At 46.1% G+C, this 23,970-nt stretch overlaps 1 protein-coding gene across 1 annotated transcript; it reads right to left on the bottom strand.

Annotated features, from left to right (window-relative positions):
- Positions 1-22,299: 22,299 nt before the first annotated feature.
- Positions 22,300-23,091, bottom strand: LOC138301460 (sericin-2-like). Its single transcript, XM_069241970.1, has one exon. The coding sequence runs from the start codon at positions 23,089-23,091 to the stop codon at positions 22,300-22,302; it is 792 nt and encodes a 263-aa protein (XP_069098071.1).
- Positions 23,092-23,970: the final 879 nt, after the last annotated feature.

The raw sequence follows: 23,970 nt of genomic DNA, 5'->3' as shown, positions 1-23,970 counted from the left end.
ACCCGTCCACTGAGTTCTACATCAGGCCCTTTGTTGGGTTTGAACTATACATGGAGTGTTAATCCAAGAAATACCTCCAGAGAGGAGAGACTGCATACAGGGGTTTTAGGCTCCTGAAGAGGTACTCCATTTATTTTTCACACTGTTTAGGAGTGAGCACATGACTCTGGTTTGCATATCCTAGAACATAGTCATTTAGGTAACTGCGCAGAATTAATCCTTCTAACCTGGTGGCAGCTTTTGGGACTTAGCCCCCAGTTTGAGATGTAATTCGGCAAGAGTCCAAATTTTTATCAAAAGTTTGAAAACTTTTTAATCAACAGGTGAGAGAGAAGTAAGAGATACCTACCTTTTTTTAGTCTGTCAGGTTAAAAGGGAATGTAATTGGTCTCTATGAGAACATGTACCTAATAATAAACTGTAAATGCCTAAAGGAGCCATGTGCCCTCAAAGAACAAGTTACTTACCTTCGGTAGCACTCTTTCTGGTAGAGACTCTATTTAACCACAGGTTATTCACCTTTTGAAGATTCCCCAGGCTCCTGACAGGATCCAGAAAGGTTTTTCACCACTACCTTTGTGCGCTGGAAGGTGGAACCATGTGGCTCCGCACTGACACCCTTTCGCCCTGGAAATCACATGCAGAGCCTAGCTAGGCGCCACTCCCACGTGCTGGCGTCGGGTGCTTTCGGAACTGTCCGCACCCCCAGACTCGCAGCCCCAACAGCAAATTTGCTTTGACCAGTGTGCAAATTCCTAGACTTGTGATCGTACTAATCGATAGAGTCCAATTCCCAGAAGAGGGAGGATGGGAGGGTTGGTGAGGAATCTGTAGTTTGATTTAGTCTGTACCAGAAAGAGCCTCACAGAAGGGACGTTACTTGCTCTTCTGATACAGACTGCTAGCGGCAGGTTCCTCACCTGCCTCGTTCCCTTGCACAGTTGACAATTGTCCTTCCGTCTTTGAGTAAGGGCCTGATTACGATCCTTTTGGGGGGTTTGGAGGCGGGGTGACTCCATCACAAACATGACGGATATCCTGTCCACCGTATAATGATCCCCACAGGCTATAATGGGCTTATAACACGTGGGCGGGATATAAGTAACCCCCTCTGCCACCATCTAAATCAAGCCCTAAGTTTGGTAAACTGCAGATATTTAATACTTCTGATGATTCTTATCGATATTAAAGTTCACTGTTCGGAGTCATGCCGTCGGAGATCTGCCTCAATGAATTGCCATCTGTCCACACTCAGCCTGATACACAGTGTGACTGTTCTGCAGCATTGAAAGGTCTCCAAATACCCAGATGTTACTCACTGCAGATGGGAGGGGGCTTCCTCAGGGAAGCATTGTGACAACGTTTCGACCACAGTTTCTGTCACTTCTTCAGGTGCTGTGTACATATGATCACAGGCTGAAACTGGAGTGAGTGATCATTCATTGTTGATTCATTCTCCAGTACATAGTACCATGGTTGGTCAGAGACTGTGAGGTATGAGCCCCTGTGACACGGCGGAAACCTTCAGGGGATTGCGGAAGCATCGAAAGCGAGAGACTCTTGCTAAGCGTTATAAGTCTATTAATAAGTAATTCTCTATACTGTCATTTCAGTGGTCTGGCACAAAGGACAAATTCAGAAAACCTTGGGTCCATGGTAGGCCTCACCCCTTCAGGGTGGAGAGATGATGATTTATTAAAAGGTGAAAACGAGTCAATGGGTTCAGGGCAACATTTTTCAAAAATATCAGCCTGATTATTTTGTGCAAACTAAACTATGAATCCAGGAGGTGTTCCAGAATATAAAATCAAAATGAACGCGTTGGGGCGACAGCCAGTCCATTACCTGTGACAATGTTGTAGGTAAGACACACTTTGAAAATGAAGATGGTTTGTCTTTTTTCAGGGGCTGAGAACATCTGATCTATGAATCAAAGGGGGGAATTTGCATGAGATTATGGGTAAAGGTAAAACAAATCAAAGAGGAAGCCTGGTTGCTAAAATGTAGTGTGTCTGTGTAGAGTATTTGTGTCGATAAGAGCCATTAACTGTTTAGAGATCCTAAGCGGGGGCAGGACTTTCAATAAAGGTAGATGTGACACAGAAGATTGCATCATTTCCTGTTACAATGCCAGAGATGTGTAACAAGGGCGTTGTACTCAAATGAGATGAGAGGACGTTGTTATATTCCTCATCAATGAATCTTATTAAAGAGCAGTATAACTGGGGCAGTCAGTGCCCTTGTCCAGGGTAATGACAGAAGGGTGTGGGTACCTTGTACCAGGCAGGAGGAGAGGAGGTCACCTCTAGCAATGGATTGTCACTCCTAACACACAGCACTGATTTCAGACAAGCTGTTTCTGTCCTGGATCTCTGACTGGAAGGCAGTGTCCCTGACACTAGGGGGGGTTTAGTTGTCACTGCTTGAATCTCAGTCAGCTGAAACCTCCCACATTGCACCGGGCACTTATATTCCTACAAGCCACTGTACATTCTGCCATAAACTCCTCTTTGGACAGTCAATCCTTGTCTAGTTTATGCAAATGTACTATCATTGCAAGCACACCATCAACTCTTAAATACCCAGGAGCCCCCTTGAATGTTTTAAGATGTAATTTGTGATATCTGAGATATTATAATATAGAATGTACGCTTTTGACTCAATTGATTCTTGGGGTCCTAAAACCACTTACATAAGTTTCAGTATCTATTGAAGTGTTCTCTCCATGGTCAAGGTGAGAAGCCTCCCAAATAAATGCAATTACTTCAACATAACACCTCGGCGTGGGAGCATCCCCGTGCCAGCTGCACATTCCCGGCTCCCCTAGATGTGGGTCTCGGAATTCGGGTGTCACCCGGGTAGTGCGGGCCCTTCTGACAAATGAAGCATAAGCCTGGTCCAGGAGGGCGTGCCAACTGGGTCTGTAGGCAGAACATGGGAAACAGGAATATGGTGGACCAAAAGATTGTGCCAAGAACATCGAGGCTTTGGGGAAAAGCGATAAAGATGCTGTGTGCGCGCGATGCGCGGGGGATGACGCGCTGAATGTGTGATGAGAGCATTTTTCAGAAGTGGAATAGACCTTCTCGGATTCCAGGGGAGGCGGGAGGACACCCCCACCCCCCATATATAGAGGTGAGATGAAAACACCAGGCGGCACGAGCCTAAGTGGGGAAGTCTCGAGCCAGCGCGTTTCTTGAGTCAAAGCGCTATATGGGCTCTCCATGGATGGTGCAAGCGCCGTTACACGTCACACCGAAAAATACCAGCAATCACCTGCTACAAGCCTTTTCCCAATTTCAGGATCATCTTCAGGGGTCCTTGGGCACAGGCAGGTGAGGGGCGTTTATGGTGCCAGGGGCAAAACGTTTGCGGGTCTCTTTGGTTTCGGTTCCAAGGAGCGGATTTAATTCAACACAATATTTGGCGCCACCTCGTGGTGTTTCTGTGTTTGCTGCATAATAACAAAATGCTCAGGCCTGATTTTTATTTGGTAAATTATAAATGTGCATTATAATAGGGGTGCAAGGCCCGGTAGGGGCAGAGAGTCCGGCTGCCCCCCACTTGTGACAGCCTTGCTGGCGCGCCTTGAAACGAGTAGCTGGTCGGTGTGTGGTCAGGGCGGGAGGACTCCCGGGAGTGTGGCAGCTCTCAGAGACACTGGTAAGGTAGGACCAAGTAATCCTGCATTACAAAGGCTTCACCAGTCTAGCTTAGCACACAGAAGAGCAGCTAGAAAAGGGAAACTCTGGGAAGGGGAAGAGCTCAAGGCACTGTGCGCGGTATTTCCTGGTACAGTCTGGTGAACAATAAGGGGTTTTCCGATAACAGTGCCACGTCCAGCATTCACAGTTCGTGTCAGAAGTAAGCGCCATGTTTCTGGACAAAACCGCTCTAGAAGCCTATAGTTTCATTTTCATCAGCCCGAGTTACAGACAGCTCATTTATAACAAATAAATAACTAAACAAGTAATTAAGTAAACAAGTGATCCTCTGCCCTTACTGTAAGCACCAGGATCACAGGCAGGGACACTCGGTAAAGAAAATCCAAGCCAAGGAAAAGTGGGAGCCAGGCAGCTGAGGGGGGAGCAGAGAGCCCACAAAGACAACATGTGGCCAAGACAACAGCCTGATTTATAGCCTTGTTTACAGCTAAGCTCAGAGCAAGAATGCTCTGCAAATGAAAAGGGAAACGTCCTTGGACAGAAGCAGGAAACAGAATAAGAAGAAAAGTCCCCTACAGACCAGATAAACAGGACAAAGCATAATTATACAGTAGTTGGTCCCTGCTCCCACACAGAAGAAGGAGGGACAAAGAGGCATGACTGACCACTAGCAAGCAAGGATTTTTAAATGACACTGAAACTAACAAATGAAATAGCTGGAAGCCCACGGAAGAAGTATACTTAGAAATATGCAAGAGGTCGTACGCTTACGCTTGACCTAAAAATAAATACCCACTTACCTTGCTTCCTGCACAACATCCTCGCTCCGGTCCTTGCTCTCCTCTGCCTTCTCCAGGCTCCCAGACTCCAGCAATTAACCCTACCCAATCCTGGTGCTGTTGTATGCGGGTATCCAGCATGAGCGCAGCACCCAAGATTGGAGGGGGGTGGCATCTCTCAATGCTCTCGAGAGCACTGGAGGCCTGTGCTTTCTCTAACCCAGCTGTCTCAGACAGCTGGGTTAGAGAAGTTTAAAATGCGCATGTCTGGCTGGCTGGCGCAAGGTGGCCGGCCAACGTGACATGCGCACTTCAAGCTAGTGCACAGGCAGCCCACCACTCCTATCTGCTGCTGCTGCCACTCAGCAGGCCCCCGCCCTGTCCTGACATTTGGTTTTGATGGCTTGAGGAAAAATAGAAAAATAAAATGGTAATGAATTACCTTCATTACCATTTTATTTTTCATCCCTGTGGCTTTTCTGGAGGCATTTCAATGGGCCGACCCCCTAATGCCGCCCCTGTAATTAATATATATTGAGCATACAATGCTACAATTAACTGCTTTTGAATTTGCCCCTCGAGGTTACTACAACTCTCTGCATCATTATCTATGACTTGTCGTCTAGTGTTTGGGAGCTCACAAGAGCAATCATTCAGCCTTAGTCCCACTAAGCTCATTTCGAGAAAGCAATGGTAGGAACAATGATGGTACTTGGAGAAAAGCTTTCAGTCTCTGGGGGGAGACACTATGCATCACCACCAAAGCACAAACTACATTTCCCATGAATCTGCTGAACTCTCACGTTGTTTGAAAACGGTGGTGGCCATTTTGAAGTTCTTGGGGATGGCTTTCTACATGGTCCGCAGCATCCTTACTAGCCACATTGGATATTTGTTGCTGCAGCCAGGAGCTTGACTCTGACCTGCCAACTCACACTGTGCCATCGTGTGACACACAATATCGGCTCCCTTCACACATTCACCCAGTGAGGATTACGTGGTGGCAGGGAAAACGAGCTGGAAATCCATTGTAAAAGTTACTGTAAAAGTTTCTATTTTCGGAGTCTTTGAACTGCCGAAGTCCATTAAGGGGGGTGAAAACACCGCAGGACATGGGCTCCAGGCTCAGCATTTTCCTTTCTTCTTTTGAAGGAGGATGTTTGGGGACAGGGCATTGGCAAAAGTGCCTCTTAGGTGCTTCTCGGCACAAAGCCATGCTGACTCCAAGGCCCTGCCCAAATCCTCACACTGTGAACTTTTTATTTGAGTTGACAGGTCTATTGATTCCAGAATTAGGAAAAGCAATGGAGATTGTTTAAATTTCTTTTGAAAGTGTGTTTGGAAGTTGAAGCTGAATACAGATAAGTAGTCTGCGGATTTAAGTCATGTTTGGAGACAAACTTCAATAGTTTGAAGTACCGATTCTAAGTTTACCTGGAGTATAGGACTATATTATTGCGCACATTTTTAACATGATATTATGTAAAGAAATGGACAGGATCTACGTCACTTTAAAAGTCTGTTGAAATATTTGTGACGCGTATGTCGTATATAAGGTAGGAGTGGATGATAAGGGAAGTGATTAGTTGGTATTCAGTGTGAGCTATATAATTCTGATGAATGTTTGTTGTATAGCAGTTTTATGATAAGACAGCCTGTAATGTATATTCAATCAAATGTACTCACACGACAGGATCACCTTGTTAGCGAAGAGAGTGCGATTACGGCTACAATAACTTTGATTACGTAGGTATTGCTTACAATCCAGTTCCAGTTGTCCGCGTTCCAGTAAAACATAGTGAGTCTGAGACATATAGGGGGTCATTCTGACCCCCGCCGGCGGCGGATGCCGCCGGCCTGGCAGGAACCGCCAGAAGACCGTACCGCGGTCAAAAGACCGCGGCAGTCATTCTGAGTTTCCCGCTGGGCTGGTGGGCGACCGTCAGAAGGCCGCCCGCCCGCCCAGCGGGAAACCCCCTTCCACGAGGATGCCGGCTCCGAATGGAGCCGGCGGAGTGGAAGGGGTGCGACGGGTGCAGTTGCACCCGTCGCGATTTTCAGTGTCTGCCACGCAGACACTGAAAATCTATGTGGGACCCTGCTAGGGGGCCCCTGCACTGCCCATGCCAGTGGCATGGGCACTGTAGGGGCCCCCAGGGGCCCCACGACACCCGTTCCCGCCAGCCAGGTTCTGGCGGTGAAAACCGCCAGAACCAGGCTGGCGGGAAGGGGGTCGGAATCCCCATGGCGGCGCTGCTTGCAGCGCCGCCGTGGAGGATTCCCTGGGGCAGCGGGAAGCCAGTGGGAAACCGCCGGCTTCCCTTTTCTGACCGCGGTTTTACCGGAAGCACCGCCAGCCTGTTGGCGGTGCTTCCGCGGTCGTTGGCCCTGGCGGTCCATGACCGCCAGGGTCAGAATGACCCCCATAGTCCGAATTTATATGATTATATGTGATCGATGAATCAAAATAGGGATAAGTTGCTAACACTATTGAGCTTGGCTTTCGATGTCCACTGATGTGCTTGCCACACGTGAAGTCCAGGATGTGTGGCGTGGCCGGCAGGGCCATCCCTCTAACTCTGAGGTTGGATATGGAAGACAAACGCAGAGCTGGTGACCGAATAACTGTTGGATAATTCTCCCAACCTATCGGTAAGACTCAGGAACCAAGAGGCAGGTGACTGGACCATCCTGCAGGCACTGCAGATGCCCCAATTACTGAGCTCCTCTAAGTGAGATCCTAAGTAAGTCCCGGTGACACCGCAGTACTTTTATGGGGTTTTGGCGTAGGGCAGCACTGCTCCTCTAAGTGAGCCCCTAAGTAAGTCCCGGTGACACCGCAGTACTTTTATGGGGTTTTGGCGTAGGGCAGCGCTGCTCCTCTAAGTGAGATCCTAAGTAAGTACCCGGTGACACCGCAGTACTTTTATGGGGTTTTGGCATAGGGCAGCGCTGCTCCTCTAAGTGAGCCCGTAAGTACCCGGTGACACCGCAGTACTTTTATGGGGTTTTGGCATAGGGCAGCGCTGCTCCTCTAAGTGAGCCCGTAAGTACCCGGTGACACCGCAGTACTTTTATGGGGTTTTGGCATAGGACAGCGACACTCCTCTAAGTGAGCCCCCAAGTACCCGGTGACACCGCAGTACTTACAGCAGACTCCGAAGCATATTCATGAGGTTTTGGCGTGGGGCAACGCTGCCCTACGCCAAAGTGAAAGGGCAGGAATGCAGGCTATTTATCCAATACGGTGCATTCCTGTCCTTTCTCCTGCTCTGGCGCACAAATTTATGTCTTGCGCCAATGCAGGGACCCTTGCACCATGGTGTAAGGGTGCCTCCATTGCATGCAGGACTGTTTTTGTGCAGGAAAGGGCACCTTCCTGCACAAAAACAATCCCGAGAGGTGTTTTCCTCTTTCTATGTGTGCTGCAGAATGCAGCAGACATGGAAAGGGGAAACAAAACTAGGAGAAATATAAATATTTCTCCTCGTTACGCCTCACCTCGGGAAGCGTGAGGTTTGGATGCCGCCCCAGGTTTACATGATCAACTAAATCTGCAGCAGCGTCAAAATCCATGGGTGTTGAGTGGGAACACCCAGCTGAACGCCCATGGAACGCCTCCCTGGCGCAGACCAAGGCCACGCAGCGACTTGCGCTGCCTCGCCTTACTCCATATCTACGAGGCCATTCAAAGCCACGCAGAGCGTCTTTGCGTGGCCTCATCGATATGGTTGAGAGGTTTTCGCCGCAGGAGCGTCATATCCGGTGGCATAAATAAGCCCATCAGTGCCTCAACCCTTCACTGAATGTTGGGGAACTGTCCCCGCTTTTAGAAGCGGCAGCACAGTCCAGGGGTTCATCCTTCCGAGTGACTGCGCCTACCACCGGTTCCACACATGACGCTCTGACTCTCAAAAGTTCCACTGAGTTCCAAAGTGGCCTGATTCCCTAGTGTGCCACCGACTGGTATTCTGGTGCCTCTATGAGCTTTGTTATTGCATCCAGATATATAGCACAACCAACATACACCTAAAACCAGCCCGAACTATTGGCTTTGTCAATGGTTGTTAGCTGTTTGAAGAAGTAACAACGATGACTTTGTTATGAATAATTAATATTCAATATGTTTTCATTCTGAAATAGTGAGACTGTGAATGAAACATCACTGAGGCCTGTGGAAGGGGTCTTCAGTCACTCCTGTTATGTTCACTCTGTTGGTCGTGGTCGCCCTTTTTCCCTCCACATGTCCTCCTTCTGCATATCTTACACCCCATATCTTTCCTCTTCAGCGCCCTCCTTTCACTCTCTCCTGAATGCACTGTTTTGCATTTACTTCAAGTCAGACACACAGCGCATCTGTAAGCGCTACATTTTATTTCACTTACGTCTTGTCAATATTTTGTCCTCTTTGTACCTCCCTCTCACACTTTTGCACAGAATCACAACTGCCAGCGGACTCCCTGACCACTGCTCTGTGCACTCTGGAGAGATGCCAAGGATTGAATGGTCTTGCACTCTGCCGAGAGGCCAAGGGTTGAATGGTCTTGCACTCTGCAGAGAGGCCAAGGATTGAATGGTTGTGCACTCTGCCGAGAGGCCAAGGATTTAATGGTCGTGTACTCTGCAGAGAGGCCAAGGAATGAATGGTCGTGCCCTCTGCAGAGAGGCCAAGGATTGAATGGTCGTGCACTCTGCCAAGAGGCCAAGGATTGAATGGTCGTGTACTCCGACCAGCCTTCTGATCCGCAGACAGGCAGTGTGAGACCACACACTGCCTTTAGCCTCTGTTGCCACAGCTTTCAGCCCCGGCCAGTTACTAACACACATCCTTGTGGCCTGTCAAGTTAAGGGCATGAATATTGGGCCCCATATGGACCAGTTTCAAAGTTTGTTGTTAATCACTGCGGGGTCTGAGGTCAGGAGGGACCAAGCCATGGACTTCATCTAGGGGTCGCAGCTGCGACCCGTGGTTTGCCCCTTGCGACCCCTGCAATGCAGCTGCGGCCTTTGGCACTGCCTTGGCGACCCCCGGCCTCAGAGGTGGCAACATCAGTCCCAGCAACACAGGGGCAGCTCCTCCGTGATTTCTGTTCATTTTTATCACACTACTAGTGAACAAGAAGATATTATTCACTATCAGTGCAACAAAAATGGAGGACAGTTAGGTGAAGTATGACCCTCCCTTGCCGCCTAGATAAGGAAAAATGCTTTTGCATGTATTTTGTGGGCGTGTGTGCAGGGGATGGTGTGTTTATGTGATGGGGTGTGCATATGTGTGAGCATGTGTGTATATGTGATCATCTGTGTATGTGTGATCATCTGTGTAAGTGTGAGCATGCAATCATGTGATATCTGTCTATGTGTGACCATGTGTATATGTGTGTTCATCTGTGTATGTGTGAGCATGTGTGTATGTGTGATCATCTGTGTATGTGTGAGCATGTGTGTATGTGAGATCATGTGTGTATGTGTGATCATCTGTGTATGTGTGAGCATGTGTGGTTGTGTCAGCATCTGTGTATGTGTTTGCATGTGTGCATGTGTGATCATCTGGGTATGTGTAAGCATGTGTCTATGTGTGATCACCTGTGTATGTGTGAGCATGTGTGTATGTGAGATCATCTATGTGTGAGCTTGTGTGTATGTGAGATCATCTGTATATGTGTGTGAGCATGTGTGTATGTGTGTCCATGTGTGTACATGTGATCATGTGTGTATGTGTGAAAAAGAAAAATGGCAGGTAGGGATAAATTTAATACTAATTTGTAAGAACAGTCCTTAATTCTGTTACTCCTGAATTTATTGCTTTTTCATGTTTATTTCCAAAAGAATATTTTTTTATAGCAAAAAGGATCTAAGGAGATATCATACACAACTGAAAACATATTACATCAATACGTGTACAAAGCAAAATAAATTATTCACAATACATCTACAATAATTTACATATAAAATTTTTAACAATAAAGAAAAAAGAAAAAACGAAAACAACTTGAGGTAATGCCCTACATATTAAGGATGTGGTCACTATAATGTTACTCCTAATGTGATCCACTTTTACTTGCTAAGACAATGGGCTTTACATGCACTAAACTATCTAAGCCTAGTGTATTTCTTTCACACAAGCGTGATAGTGTGCATCTCAAAAAAATATTTTTTAATGATATAGTCCAAAAATTAACAAGCCCAATCCGCTTGCAGTACATAAAGGTCAACGCGTTTCGGCCAGCTCATTTATGGCCTCATCAGGACTGAAGAAGGGCAATCATAGTTCTTAATATCTCCACTAGTCCTTGAATCACCAACTGATATCCAACCTCTTAGTAATATTCGCACATAACTCATTCATTGTACAAAATACCGAAACCAACTTCCATTTCTGCTGGTAATATTACTTCAGTTCGCCAACTTCCAGCTAGTCCTGAAACATCACAGCGTCTCAAATATTCTCCATCCGCGTCGCGTTCTGCTTCATCGAAATGACACCATGAGTGTATGTGTGAGCGTGTGTATGTTTGATCATCTGTGTATGTGTGAGCCTCTGTGTATGTGTAAGCATGTGTATATGTGTGAGCATGTGTGTATGTGTGATCATCTGTATATGTGTGAGCATGTGTGTGTGCGTGTGATCATCTGTGTATTGGAAAGCATGTGTGTATGTGTGATCATCTCTGTATGTGTGAGCATTTGTGATCAGTGTGTATATGTGAGCATGTGTGAGCATGTGTGTATGTGTGAGCAGTGTGTATGTGAGATCACCTGTGTATGTGTGATCAGTGTGCATGTGTGAGCACCTGTGTAAGTGTGATCAGTGTGTATGTGTGAGTATGTGTGTATGTGTGATCAACTGTGTATGTGTGATCAGTGTGTATGTGTGAACATGTGTGTATGTGTGATCAGTGGTAATGTGTGAGCATGTGTGCATGTGTGAGCAGTGTGTATGTGTGAGGCATGTGTGTATGTGTGATCATCTGTATATGTGTGAGCATGTGTGTATGTGTGATCATCTGTGTATTGGAAAGCATGTGTGTATGTGAGATCATCTGTGTATGTGTGAACATGTGTATATGTGACAATGTGTGTATGTAAGATCATCTGTGTATGTGCGAGCATGTGTGTATGTGTAAGCAGTGTGTATGTGTGAGCATCTGTGTATGTGTGAGCTGTGTGTATGTGTGAGCAGTGTGTATGTGTGATCATCTCTGTATGTGTGAGCATGTGTGTATGTGTGAGCATGTGTGAATGTGTGTGCAGGTGTGAATGTGTGAGCATGTGTGTATGTGTGATCAGTGTGTATGTGTGATAATCTGTGTATGTGTGATCAGTGTGTATGTGTGATCAGTGTGGATGTGTGAGCATCTGTGTATGTGTGATCAGTGGGTATGTGTGAGCATGTGTGCATGTGTGAGCAGTAAGTATGTGTGAGGCATGTGTGTATGTGTGAGCATGTGTGTATATGTGATCAGTGTGTATATGTGAGCATGTGTGTATGTGTGAGCAGTGTGTATGTGAGATCACCTGTGTATGTGTGACCAGTGTGTATGCGTGAGCATCTGTGTAAGTGTGATCAGTGTGTATATGTGAGCATGTGTGTATGTGTGAGCATGTGTGAATGTGTGAGCATGTGTGAATGTGTGTGCATGTGTGTATGTGTGATCAGTGTGTATGTGTGAGCATGTGTGTATGTGTGAGCAGTGTGTATGTGTGAGCATGTGTGTATGTGTGAGCATGTCTGTGTATGTGTAAGCATGTGTCTGTATGAGCATGTGTGTATGTACGAGCATGTGTGTATGTGAGATCATCTCTGTATGTGTGAGCATGTGTGTATGTGTGATCAGTGTGTATATGTGAGGATGTGTGAGCAGTGTGTATGTGAGATCACCTGTGTATGTGTGATCAGTGTGTATGTGTGAGCACCTGTGTAAGTGTGATCAGTGTGTATATGTGAGTATGTGTGTATGTGTGAGCATATGTGTATGTGTGATCAGTGTGTATGTGTGAGCATGTGTGTATGTGTGATCAGTGTGTATGTGTGAGCATCTGTGTATGTGTGATCAGTGTGTATGTGTGAGTATGTGTGTATGTGTTTGTGCATGTGTGTATGTGTGATCAGTGTGTAGGTTTGAGCATGTGTGTATGTGTGATCAGTGTGTATGTGTGAGCATGTGTGTATGTGTGATCATCTGTGTATGTGTGAGCATTTGTGTATGTGTGATCATCTGTGTATGTGTGATCATCTGTGTATGTTTGTGCATGTGTATATGTGACATTGTGTGTATGTGAGTTCATCTGTGTATGTGTGAGCATTTGTGTATGTGTGAGCATGTGTGTATGTGAGATCATCTCTGTATGTGTGAGCATGTGTGTATGTGTGAGCATGTGTGTATGTGTGATCATCTGTGTAGGTGTGATCATCTGTGTATGTGTGTGCATGTGTATATGTGACAATGTGTGTATGTGAGTTAATCTGTGTATGTGTGAGCATCTGTGTATGTGTGAGCATGTGTGTATGTGAGATCATCTCTGTATGTGTGAGCATGTGTGTATGTGAGATCATCTGTATATGTGTGTGAGCATGTGTGTATGTGTGTCCATGTGTGTACATGTGATCATGTGTGTATGTGTGAGCATGAGTGTATGTGTGAGCGTGTGTATGTTTGATCATCTGTGTATGTGTGAGCATGTGTGTACGTGTAAGCATGTGTATATGTGTGAGCATGTGTGTATGTGTGATCATCTGTATATGTGTGAGCATGTGTGTATGTGTGATCATCTGTGTATTGGAAAGCATGTGTGTATGTGTGATCATCTCTGTATGTGTGAGCATGTGTGTATGTGTGAGCATGTGTGAATGTGTGAGCATGTGTGTATGTGTGATCAGTGTGTATATGTGAGCATGTGTGAGCATGTGTGTATGTGTGAGCAGTGTGTATGTGAGATCACCTGTGTATGTGTGATCAGTGTGTATGTGTGAGCACATGTGTAAGTGTGATCAGTGTGTATGTGTGAGCATGTGTGTATGTGTGATCATCTGTGTATGTGTGATCAGTGTGTATGTGTGAGCATGTGTGTATGTGTGATCAGTGTGTATGTGTGAACATGTGTGAGCAGTGTGTATGTGTAAGGCATGTGTGTATGTGTGATCATCTGTATATGTGTGAGCATGTGTGTATGTGTGATCATCTGTGTATTGGAAAGCATGTGCGTATGTATGATCATCTGTGTATGTGTGAACATGTGTGATCAGTGTGTATGTGTGAGCATGTGTGTATGTGTGAGCAGTGTGTATGTGTGAGCATGTGTGTATGTGTGAGCAGTGTGTATGTGTGAGCATGTGTGTATGTGTGAGCATGTCTGTGTATGTGTGAGCATGTGTCTGTATGAGCATGTCTGTATGTACGAGCATGTGATTATGTGAGATCACCTCTGTATGTGTGAGCATGTGTGAATGTGTGTGCATGTGTGAATGTGTGAGCATGTGTGTATGTGTGATCAGTGTGTATGTGTGAGCATGTGTGTATGTGTGATCAGTGTGTATGTGTGAGCATCTGTGTATGTGTGATCAGTGGGTATGTGTGTGCATCTGTGTATGTGTGATCAGTGTGTATGTGTGAGCATGTGTGTATGTGTGAGCATGTGTGTATGTGTGATCAGTGTGTATATATGAGCATGTGTGAGCAGTGTGTATGTGAGATCACCTGTGTATGTGTGACCAGTGTGTATGCGTGAGCATCTGTGTAAGTGTGATCAGTGTGTATATGTGAGCATGTGTGTATGTGTGAGCATGTGTGAATGTGTGAGCATGTGTGAATATGTGTGCATGTGTGTATGTGTGATCAGTGTGTAGGTGTGAGCATGTGTGTATGTGTGATCAGTGTGTATGTGTGAGCATGTGTGTATGTGTGAGCAGTGTGTATGTGTGAGCATGTGTGTATGTGTGAGCATGTCTGTGTATGTGTGAGCATGTGTCTGTATGAGCATGTCTGTATGTACGAGCATGTGATTATGTGAGATCATCTCTGTATGTGTGAGCATGTGTGAATGTGTGTGCATGTGTGAGCATCTGTGTATGTGTGATCAGTGTGTATGTGTGAGCATGTGTGTATGTGTGATCAGTGTGTATGTGTGTGCATCTGTGTATGTGTGATCAGTGTGTATGTGTGAGCATGTGTGTATGTGTGATCAGTGTGTATGTGTGAGCATTTGTGTATGTGTGATCAGTGTGTATGTGTGAGCATGTGGGTACGTGTGATCAGTGTGTATGTGTGAGCATCTGTGTATGTGTGATCAGTGTGTATGTGTGAGCATCTGTGTACGTGTGATCAGTGTGTATGTGTGAGCATCTGTGTACGTGTGATCAGTGTGTATGTGTGAGCATCTGTGTATGTGTGATCAGTGTGTATGTGTGAGCATCTGTGTATGTGTGATCAGTGTGTATGTGTGAGCATCTGTGTATGTGTGATCAGTGTGTATGTGTGAGCATCTGTGTATGTGTGATCAGTGTGTATGTGTGAGCATCTGTGTATGTGTGATCAGTGTGTATGTGTGAGCATCTGTGTATGTGTGATCAGTGTGTATGTGTGAGCATCTGTGTACGTGTGATCAGTGTGTATGTGTGAGCATCTGTGTATGTGTGATCAGTGTGTATGTGTGAGCATCTGTGTATGTGTGATCAGTGTGTATGTGTGAGCATCTGTGTATGTGTGATCAGTGTGTATGTGTGAGCATCTGTGTATGTGTGATCAGTGTGTATGTGTGAGCATCTGTGTATGTGTGATCAGTGTGTATGTGTGAGCATCTGTGTACGTGTGATCAGTGTGTATGTGTGAGCATCTGTGTACGTGTGATCAGTGTGTATGTGTGAGCATCTGTGTACGTGTGATCAGTGTGTATGTGTGAGCATCTGTGTACGTGTGATCAGTGTGTATGTGTGAGCATCTGTGTATGTGTGATCAGTGTGTATGTGTGAGCATCTGTGTATGTGTGATCAGTGTGTATGTGTGAGCATCTGTGTACGTGTGATCAGTGTGTATGTGTGAGCATCTGTGTATGTGTGATCAGTGTGTATGTGTGAGCATCTGTGTACGTGTGATCAGTGTGTATGTGTGAGCATCTGTGTATGTGTGATCAGTGTGTATGTGTGAGCATCTGTGTACGTGTGATCAGTGTGTATGTGTGAGCATCTGTGTATGTGTGATCAGTGTGTGTGTGAGCATCTGTGTATGTGTGATCAGTGTGTATGTGTGAGCATCTGTGTATGTGTGATCAGTGTGTATGTGTGAGCATCTGTGTACGTGTGATCAGTGTGTATGTGTGAGCATCTGTGTACGTGTGATCAGTGTGTATGTGTGAGCATCTGTGTACGTGTGATCAGTGTGTATGTGTGAGCATCTGTGTATGTGTGATCAGTGTGTATGTGTGAGCATGTGTGTATGTGTGATCAGTGTGTATGTGTGAGCATGTGTGTACGTGTGATCAGTGTGTATGTGTGAGCATGTGTGTATGTGTGATCAGTGTGTATGTGTGAGTATGTGTGTATGTGTGAGCATGTGTGTATGTGTGATCAGTGTGTATGTGTGAGCATGTGTGTATGTGTGATCAGTGTGTATGTGTGAGCATCTGTGTATGTGTGATCAGTGTGTATGTGTGAGTATGTGTGTATGTGTGAGCATGTGTGTATGTGTGATCAGTGTGTATGTGTGAGTATGTGTGTATGTGTGAGCATGTGTGTATGTGTGATCAGTGTGTATGTGTGTGCATCTGTGTATGTGTGATCAGTGTGTATGTGTGAGTATGTGTGTATGTGTGATCAGTGTGTATGTGTGAGCATGTGTGTATGTGTGATCAGTGTGTATGTGTGAGCATCTGTGTATGTGTGATCAGTGTGTATGTGTGAGTATGTGTGTATGTGTGAGCATGTGTGTATGTGTGATCAGTGTGTATGTGTGAGTATGTGTGTATGTGTGAGCATGTGTGTATGTGTGATCAGTGTGTATGTGTGTGCATCTGTGTATGTGTGATCAGTGTGTATGTGTGAGTATGTGTGTATGTGTGATCAGTGTGTATGTGTGAGCATGTGTGTATGTGTGATCAGTGTGTAGGTGTGAGCATGTGTGTATGTGTGATCAGTGTGTATGTGTGAGCATGTGTGTATGTGTGAGCAGTGTGTATGTGTGAGCATGTGTGTATGTGTGAGCATGTCTGTGTATGTGTGAGCATGTGTCTGTATGAGCATGTCTGTATGTACGAGCATGTGATTATGTGAGATCATCTCTGTATGTGTGAGCATGTGTGAATGTGTGTGCATGTGTGAGCATCTGTGTATGTGTGATCAGTGTGTATGTGTGAGCATGTGTGTATGTGTGATCAGTGTGTATGTGTGTGCATCTGTGTATGTGTGATCAGTGTGTATGTGTGAGCATGTGTGTATGTGTGATCAGTGTGTATGTGTGAGCATTTGTGTATGTGTGATCAGTGTGTATGTGTGAGCATGTGGGTACGTGTGATCAGTGTGTATGTGTGAGCATCTGTGTATGTGTGATCAGTGTGTATGTGTGAGCATCTGTGTACGTGTGATCAGTGTGTATGTGTGAGCATCTGTGTACGTGTGATCAGTGTGTATGTGTGAGCATCTGTGTATGTGTGATCAGTGTGTATGTGTGAGCATCTGTGTACGTGTGATCAGTGTGTATGTGTGAGCATCTGTGTATGTGTGATCAGTGTGTATGTGTGAGCATCTGTGTATGTGTGATCAGTGTGTATGTGTGAGCATCTGTGTATGTGTGATCAGTGTGTATGTGTGAGCATCTGTGTATGTGTGATCAGTGTGTATGTGTGAGCATCTGTGTACGTGTGATCAGTGTGTATGTGTGAGCATCTGTGTATGTGTGATCAGTGTGTATGTGTGAGCATCTGTGTATGTGTGATCAGTGTGTATGTGTGAGCATCTGTGTATGTGTGATCAGTGTGTATGTGTGAGCATCTGTGTATGTGTGATCAGTGTGTATGTGTGAGCATCTGTGTATGTGTGATCAGTGTGTATGTGTGAGCATCTGTGTACGTGTGATCAGTGTGTATGTGTGAGCATCTGTGTACGTGTGATCAGTGTGTATGTGTGAGCATCTGTGTACGTGTGATCAGTGTGTATGTGTGAGCATCTGTGTATGTGTGATCAGTGTGTATGTGTGAGCATCTGTGTATGTGTGATCAGTGTGTATGTGTGAGCATCTGTGTATGTGTGATCAGTGTGTATGTGTGAGCATCTGTGTACGTGTGATCAGTGTGTATGTGTGAGCATCTGTGTATGTGTGATCAGTGTGTATGTGTGAGCATCTGTGTACGTGTGATCAGTGTGTATGTGTGAGCATCTGTGTATGTGTGATCAGTGTGTATGTGTGAGCATCTGTGTACGTGTGATCAGTGTGTATGTGTGAGCATCTGTGTATGTGTGATCAGTGTGTGTGTGAGCATCTGTGTATGTGTGATCAGTGTGTATGTGTGAGCATCTGTGTATGTGTGATCAGTGTGTATGTGTGAGCATCTGTGTACGTGTGATCAGTGTGTATGTGTGAGCATCTGTGTACGTGTGATCAGTGTGTATGTGTGAGCATCTGTGTACGTGTGATCAGTGTGTATGTGTGAGCATCTGTGTATGTGTGATCAGTGTGTATGTGTGAGCATGTGTGTATGTGTGATCAGTGTGTATGTGTGAGTATGTGTGTATGTGTGATCAGTGTGTATGTGTGAGCATGTGTGTACGTGTGATCAGTGTGTATGTGTGAGCATGTGTGTATGTGTGATCAGTGTGTATGTGTGAGTATGTGTGTATGTGTGAGCATGTGTGTATGTGTGATCAGTGTGTATGTGTGAGCATGTGTGTATGTGTGATCAGTGTGTATGTGTGAGCATCTGTGTATGTGTGATCAGTGTGTATGTGTGAGTATGTGTGTATGTGTGAGCATGTGTGTATGTGTGATCAGTGTGTATGTGTGAGTATGTGTGTATGTGTGAGCATGTGTGTATGTGTGATCAGTGTGTATGTGTGTGCATCTGTGTATGTGTGATCAGTGTGTATGTGTGAGTATGTGTGTATGTGTGATCAGTGTGTATGTGTGAGCATGTGTGTATGTGTGATCAGTGTGTATGTGTGAGCATCTGTGTATGTGTGATCAGTGTGTATGTGTGAGTATGTGTGTATGTGTGAGCATGTGTGTATGTGTGATCAGTGTGTATGTGTGAGTATGTGTGTATGTGTGAGCATGTGTGTATGTGTGATCAGTGTGTATGTGTGTGCATCTGTGTATGTGTGATCAGTGTGTATGTGTGAGTATGTGTGTATGTGTGATCAGTGTGTATGTGTGAGCATGTGTGTATGTGTGATCAGTGTGTATGTGTGAGCATCTGTGTATGTGTGATCAGTGTGTATGTGTGAGTATGTGTGTATGTGTGAGCATCTGTGTATGTGTGATCAGTGTGTATGTGTGAGTATGTGTGTATGTGTGATCAGTGTGTATGTGTGAGCATGTGTGTATGTGTGATCAGTGTGTATGTGTGAGCATCTGTGTATGTGTGATCAGTGTGTATGTGTGAGCATGTGTGTATGTGTGATCAGTGTGTATGTGTGATCAGTGTGTATGTGTGAGCATGTGTGTATGTGTGATCAGTGTGTATGTGTGAGCATCTGTGTATGTGTGATCAGTGTGTATGTGTGAGTATGCGTGTATGTGTGATCAGTGTGTATGTGTGAGTATGTGTGTATGTGTGATCAGTGTGTATGTGTGAGCATGTGTGTATGTGTGATCAGTGTGTATGTGTGAGTATGTGTGTATGTGTGAGCATGTGTGTATGTGTGATCAGTGTGTATGTGTGAGTATGTGTGTATGTGTGAGCATGTGTGTATGTGTGATCAGTGTGTATGTGTGAGTATGTGTGTATGTGTGATCAGTGTGTATGTGTGAGCATGTGTGTATGTGTGATCAGTGTGTATGTGTGAGCATCTGTGTATGTGTGATCAGTGTGTATGTGTGAGTATGTGTGTATGTGTTTGTGCATGTGTGTATGTGTGATCAGTGTGTATGTGTGAGTATGTGTGTATGTGTGATCAGTGTGTATGTGTGAGCATGTGTGTATGTGTGATCAGTGTGTATGTGTGAGTATGTGTGTATGTGTGATCAGTGTGTATGTGTGAGTATGTGTGTATGTGTGATCAGTGTGTATGTGTGAGCATCTGTGTATGTGTGATCAGTGTGTATGTGTGAGTATGTGTGTATGTGTGAGCATCTGTGTATGTGTGATCAGTGTGTATGTGTGAGTATGTGTGTATGTGTGTGCATCTGTGTATGTGTGATCAGTGTGTATGTGTGAGCATCTGTGTATGTGTGATCAGTGAGTATGTGTGAGTATGTGTGTATGTGTGAGCATGTGTGTATGTGTGATCAGTGTGTATGTGTGAGTATGTGTGTATGTGTGAGCATCTGTGTATGTGTGATCAGTGTGTATGTGTGTGCATCTGTGTATGTGTGATCAGTGTGTATGTGTGAGTATGTGTGTATGTGTGATCAGTGTGTATGTGTGAGCATGTGTGTATGTGTGATCAGTGTGTATGTGTGAGCATGTGTGTATGTGTGATCAGTGTGTATGTGTGAGTATGTGTGTATGTGTGAGCATCTGTGTATGTGTGATCAGTGTGTATGTGTGTGCATCTGTGTATGTGTGATCAGTGTGTATGTGTGAGTATGTGTGTATGTGTGATCAGTGTGTATGTGTGAGCATGTGTGTATGTGTGATCAGTGTGTATGTGTGAGCATGTGTGTATGTGTGATCAGTGTGTATGTGTGAGTATGTGTGTATGTGTGAGCATCTGTGTATGTGTGATCAGTGTGTATGTGTGAGCATGTGTGTATGTGTTTGTGCATGTGTGTGAGTGAACCTATAGTCCCTGGCCTTTTGATGAATCGACCTTCCTGGACCCAGTCCATTTACATCCCTGCCTGGGGGTCACAGCGGGTGCTCTGTGCGACACCGGCTATCGCGATATTGTCATTTGAGGCCTCAGAGGTACGGAACCCATTATTTAAATACCTTACAGTACAATACCTTATGGTGAGAGTGAAGTCTTGTCAGGGGACCTTGCATTTTGGGGCGCTGCTCACCAATGAAGGGTCGGGACCAAATGCAGGCCGTTTCCTCCTACCCCCTCCGGCCCCCTTGCAGCCCCCACACACAGGCATGGAGTCCCTGGCCCCTGACACCCCGACCCCACCCCATCCCTGACAGGGTCGGCTTAGCAGTGGCAGGAAGTGGAGCACCCCCACCCCACCCCTCGCCCCCTGGAGTCCCTGGCCCCTGACAGGGTCGGCTTAGCAGTGGCAGGATGTGGGGCACCCCCCGCCCGCCTGGACTCCAATGGTACCTGAGAGCTGGTCTAGGCGCCTGCACTCACCCTTCTCACGCCTCCCCCACACAGCGAGCGCACATTCCTCAACCTCCATGGGGGGAGGCGAGGCCAGGGGGGAGCTCCTGTTACAGGAAGGGATCAGCACCCCCTCCGGTCCACCCCCGCCCTACACCCAACCTTTTGGGGACGCCCCCCACTCCCACCGGCCTAGTCCATCCCTCATCAGACCCTATTTCTGGTTTCCTGTTAAGTGGGTGGGCAGTGGCCTGACGCGAAATAATGCCCCCCCCTTGCAGAGTGTGAAAAGGTCCCCCCCCCGCCACCCCCCTGCTCCTATCTCTCGCAGATATGCATTGGCCTTGAGCTGAATGGGGCACTCTAAAGGGTTGAGAAGGCCCCCTGAAGGGCTGGGGGCTGCCAGCTTTAGGGGCAGAGAGCTCACAGGTTAACAAAGATGGCACTGCCAAGGGGGGGGGGGGCAGCTGTTGGTAACAGGATCGCCTCATGGCGCTGCTATGATTAGTGCAGCAGGTGCAGTGGCAACGGGCAGCCTGGTATGGCCCATGAACGTCAATTCACCAAAATGCCATGGGTAGCGGAAGTGACATCACACGCCCTTTGAACTTCAGTTTTACTCACATGCTTAGACGTACACACACATTTACATTTACTCACACCTTCACACTTACACACACTGGCTCCCATGTAAACACACACCAACCTGCAGGCACGCACACAACACACACTTACAAGCAGTGTATTCCTTACTCAGCTGCCAGGGAGGGTCATACCCCAGCTAATTGAACATCATTTTTACTACACTAATAGTGAATAATGAAACATTATTCAATATTAAACTAGTGTAATAAAAAAATAAACGAAAACAGAGTGGACCCCAGCCTCATGCCCTTAGGACTAAGGACGAGCTGCCTGTGCCTTCCTGCCACTGATGTTCCCACCTCTGAGGGCAGGGGACTCAAAACCAGTGCCAAGGGTCGCAAGGGGCACACCGGGAGCTGCAGATGAGACCCTTGGTGACCCCTAGATGACGTCCATGGATTATGGCCATCTTTTACTACTCATTCACCCCTGAATGCAGACGGCACCTCCTGCCTCTACGTGACCGCATGAACTAGCCTAGGACCAAGAGACCCCCTGACCAGCGACAGTAGTCCTCAAGGGGCTGGAGTCAGAGCCTATAAGATGAACATAGATCCTCTTGAGAGCCTGGAGTCTGGAGAATGTTTGAGCTGGGTTGAAGGCCTTCTGGAGGAGTTGAAGTTAATACAACCCTTGAGCTGGGTCGAACACCTGCTCAAGGGGGTTTACGTTTCTAGAAACCTTGAGCTGGGTCGAAGACCTTCTCAAGGGGTTGATGCTTATAGAACACTTGAGCTGGGTCAAAGAACTTCTTGAAGGGGTTGAGATTTGTACAACCCGTGAGCTAGGTCAAAGCCCTTCACGAGCGGTTGACGTTTGTAGAACCCTTCTGCATGGTCGAAGGCTTTGTCGAGAGGTTGACGTTTGTAGAACCCTTGAGCTGGGTCAAAGGCTTTTTTGAGGGATTGACATGTGTAGAACCCTTGAGCTGGGTCGAAGACCTTCTCGAGGTGTTGACGTTTGTAGAACCCTTGAGCTGGCTCGAAGACCTTCTCAAGGGGTTGATGTTAATAGAACCCATGAGCTGGGTTGAAGGCCTTGTCAAGGGGTTTATGTTTGTAGAACCCTTGAGCTGGGTCAAAGGCGTAATTAAGGGGTTGACGTTTGTAGAACCCTTGAGTTGGGTCGAAGACCTTCTCAAGGGGTTTACGTTTGGAGAACCTTTGAGCTGGGTCGAAGACCTCGAAGGGGTTGATGTTTGTAGAACCCTTGTCTGGGTTGAAGACCTGCTCGAGGGGTTGATGTTTGTAGAACCCTTGAGCTGGGTTGAAGACCTTCTCGATCGGTTGGCGTTTGTAGAACTCTTGAGCTGGGTGGAAGGCCTTCTTGAAGGGCTGACGTTTGTAGAACCCTTGAGCTGGGCCAAAGACCTTCTCGATGGGTTGGAGTTTGCAGAACGATTGAGCTGGGTGGAAGACCTTCTTGAGGGGTTGAAATTTGTAGAACACTTGAGGTTGGTCAAAGACCTTGGTAAGGTGTTGACGTTTTTAGAACCCTTGAGTTGGGTCGAAGACCTTCTGAAGGGGTTTACGTTTGTAGAACCTTTGAGCTGGGTCAAAGATCCTCTTGAGGTGCTGGAGTCGGGAAACATCCTGAACAACTAGGTCTAAACCACTACTTGCCTGAACCACTACTCCTAAACAACTAAAAAGTCTCTACAACTAAGTACTGAACAACTACTGTCTAAACAACAATTGTGCCTGAATAACAATTGCCTGAACAACTACTTTTAAGGTAAGGTTTTCTTTTTGTTTTTTATGGTTCATTAGTTGTTTAGAATATATATATATATATTAGTTGTTCAGGCAATTGTTATTCAGGCACAATTGTTGTTTAGGCAGTAGTTGTTCAGTACTTAGTTGTAGAGACTTTTTAGTTGTTTAGCAGTAGTGGTTTAGGCTATAGTTGTTTAGGACCTAGTTGTTCTGTCACATATTCGCTGGAGTCTGCAGAAACTAAAAGATGAACCTAGATCACTGTGAGCGGCTGGAGTCTGGAAACCATTAGAGCTGGGTCGAAGGCCTTCTCTCTTGAGCTGGGTCGAAGATCCTCTTGAGGGGCTGAAGTTTGCAGGGCCTTTAACATGAACATGGATCCTCTTGAGGGCCTGGAGTTTGAAGACACCGTGAGCTGGGTGAAAGGCCCTCTACAGGGGATAAGGTTTGCAGAACCTGTAAAATGGACATAGACACTTTTGAGGGGCTGGTCCTTGTAGATTGGTTGAGCTGGGTCAAAGGTCTTCTTGAGGGGCTTTGCCAATCAGCTGTGCTTTCCTGTACTCGTCTCCCATCACTTTAGTACCCAACTCACCGGCAGTCATTTGACAGTTCTGGTTCCCTGGACACCTTGCTCACCTGCAGCCATCTCAAGAGAAGGCTCAACCTAGGGTCTCTGGTTGCCCCAACTCATCTATCGCCATATCATTACCCAAGTCATCTTTGTGCACCTCACGGCTCAACTCAGGAAGCCC

The sequence above is a fragment of the Pleurodeles waltl genome, chromosome 6, assembly GCF_031143425.1.
Source record: "Pleurodeles waltl isolate 20211129_DDA chromosome 6, aPleWal1.hap1.20221129, whole genome shotgun sequence".
Taxonomy (NCBI): domain Eukaryota; kingdom Metazoa; phylum Chordata; class Amphibia; order Caudata; family Salamandridae; genus Pleurodeles; species Pleurodeles waltl.
This window is presented reverse-complemented; position numbering and strand designations above follow the sequence as displayed.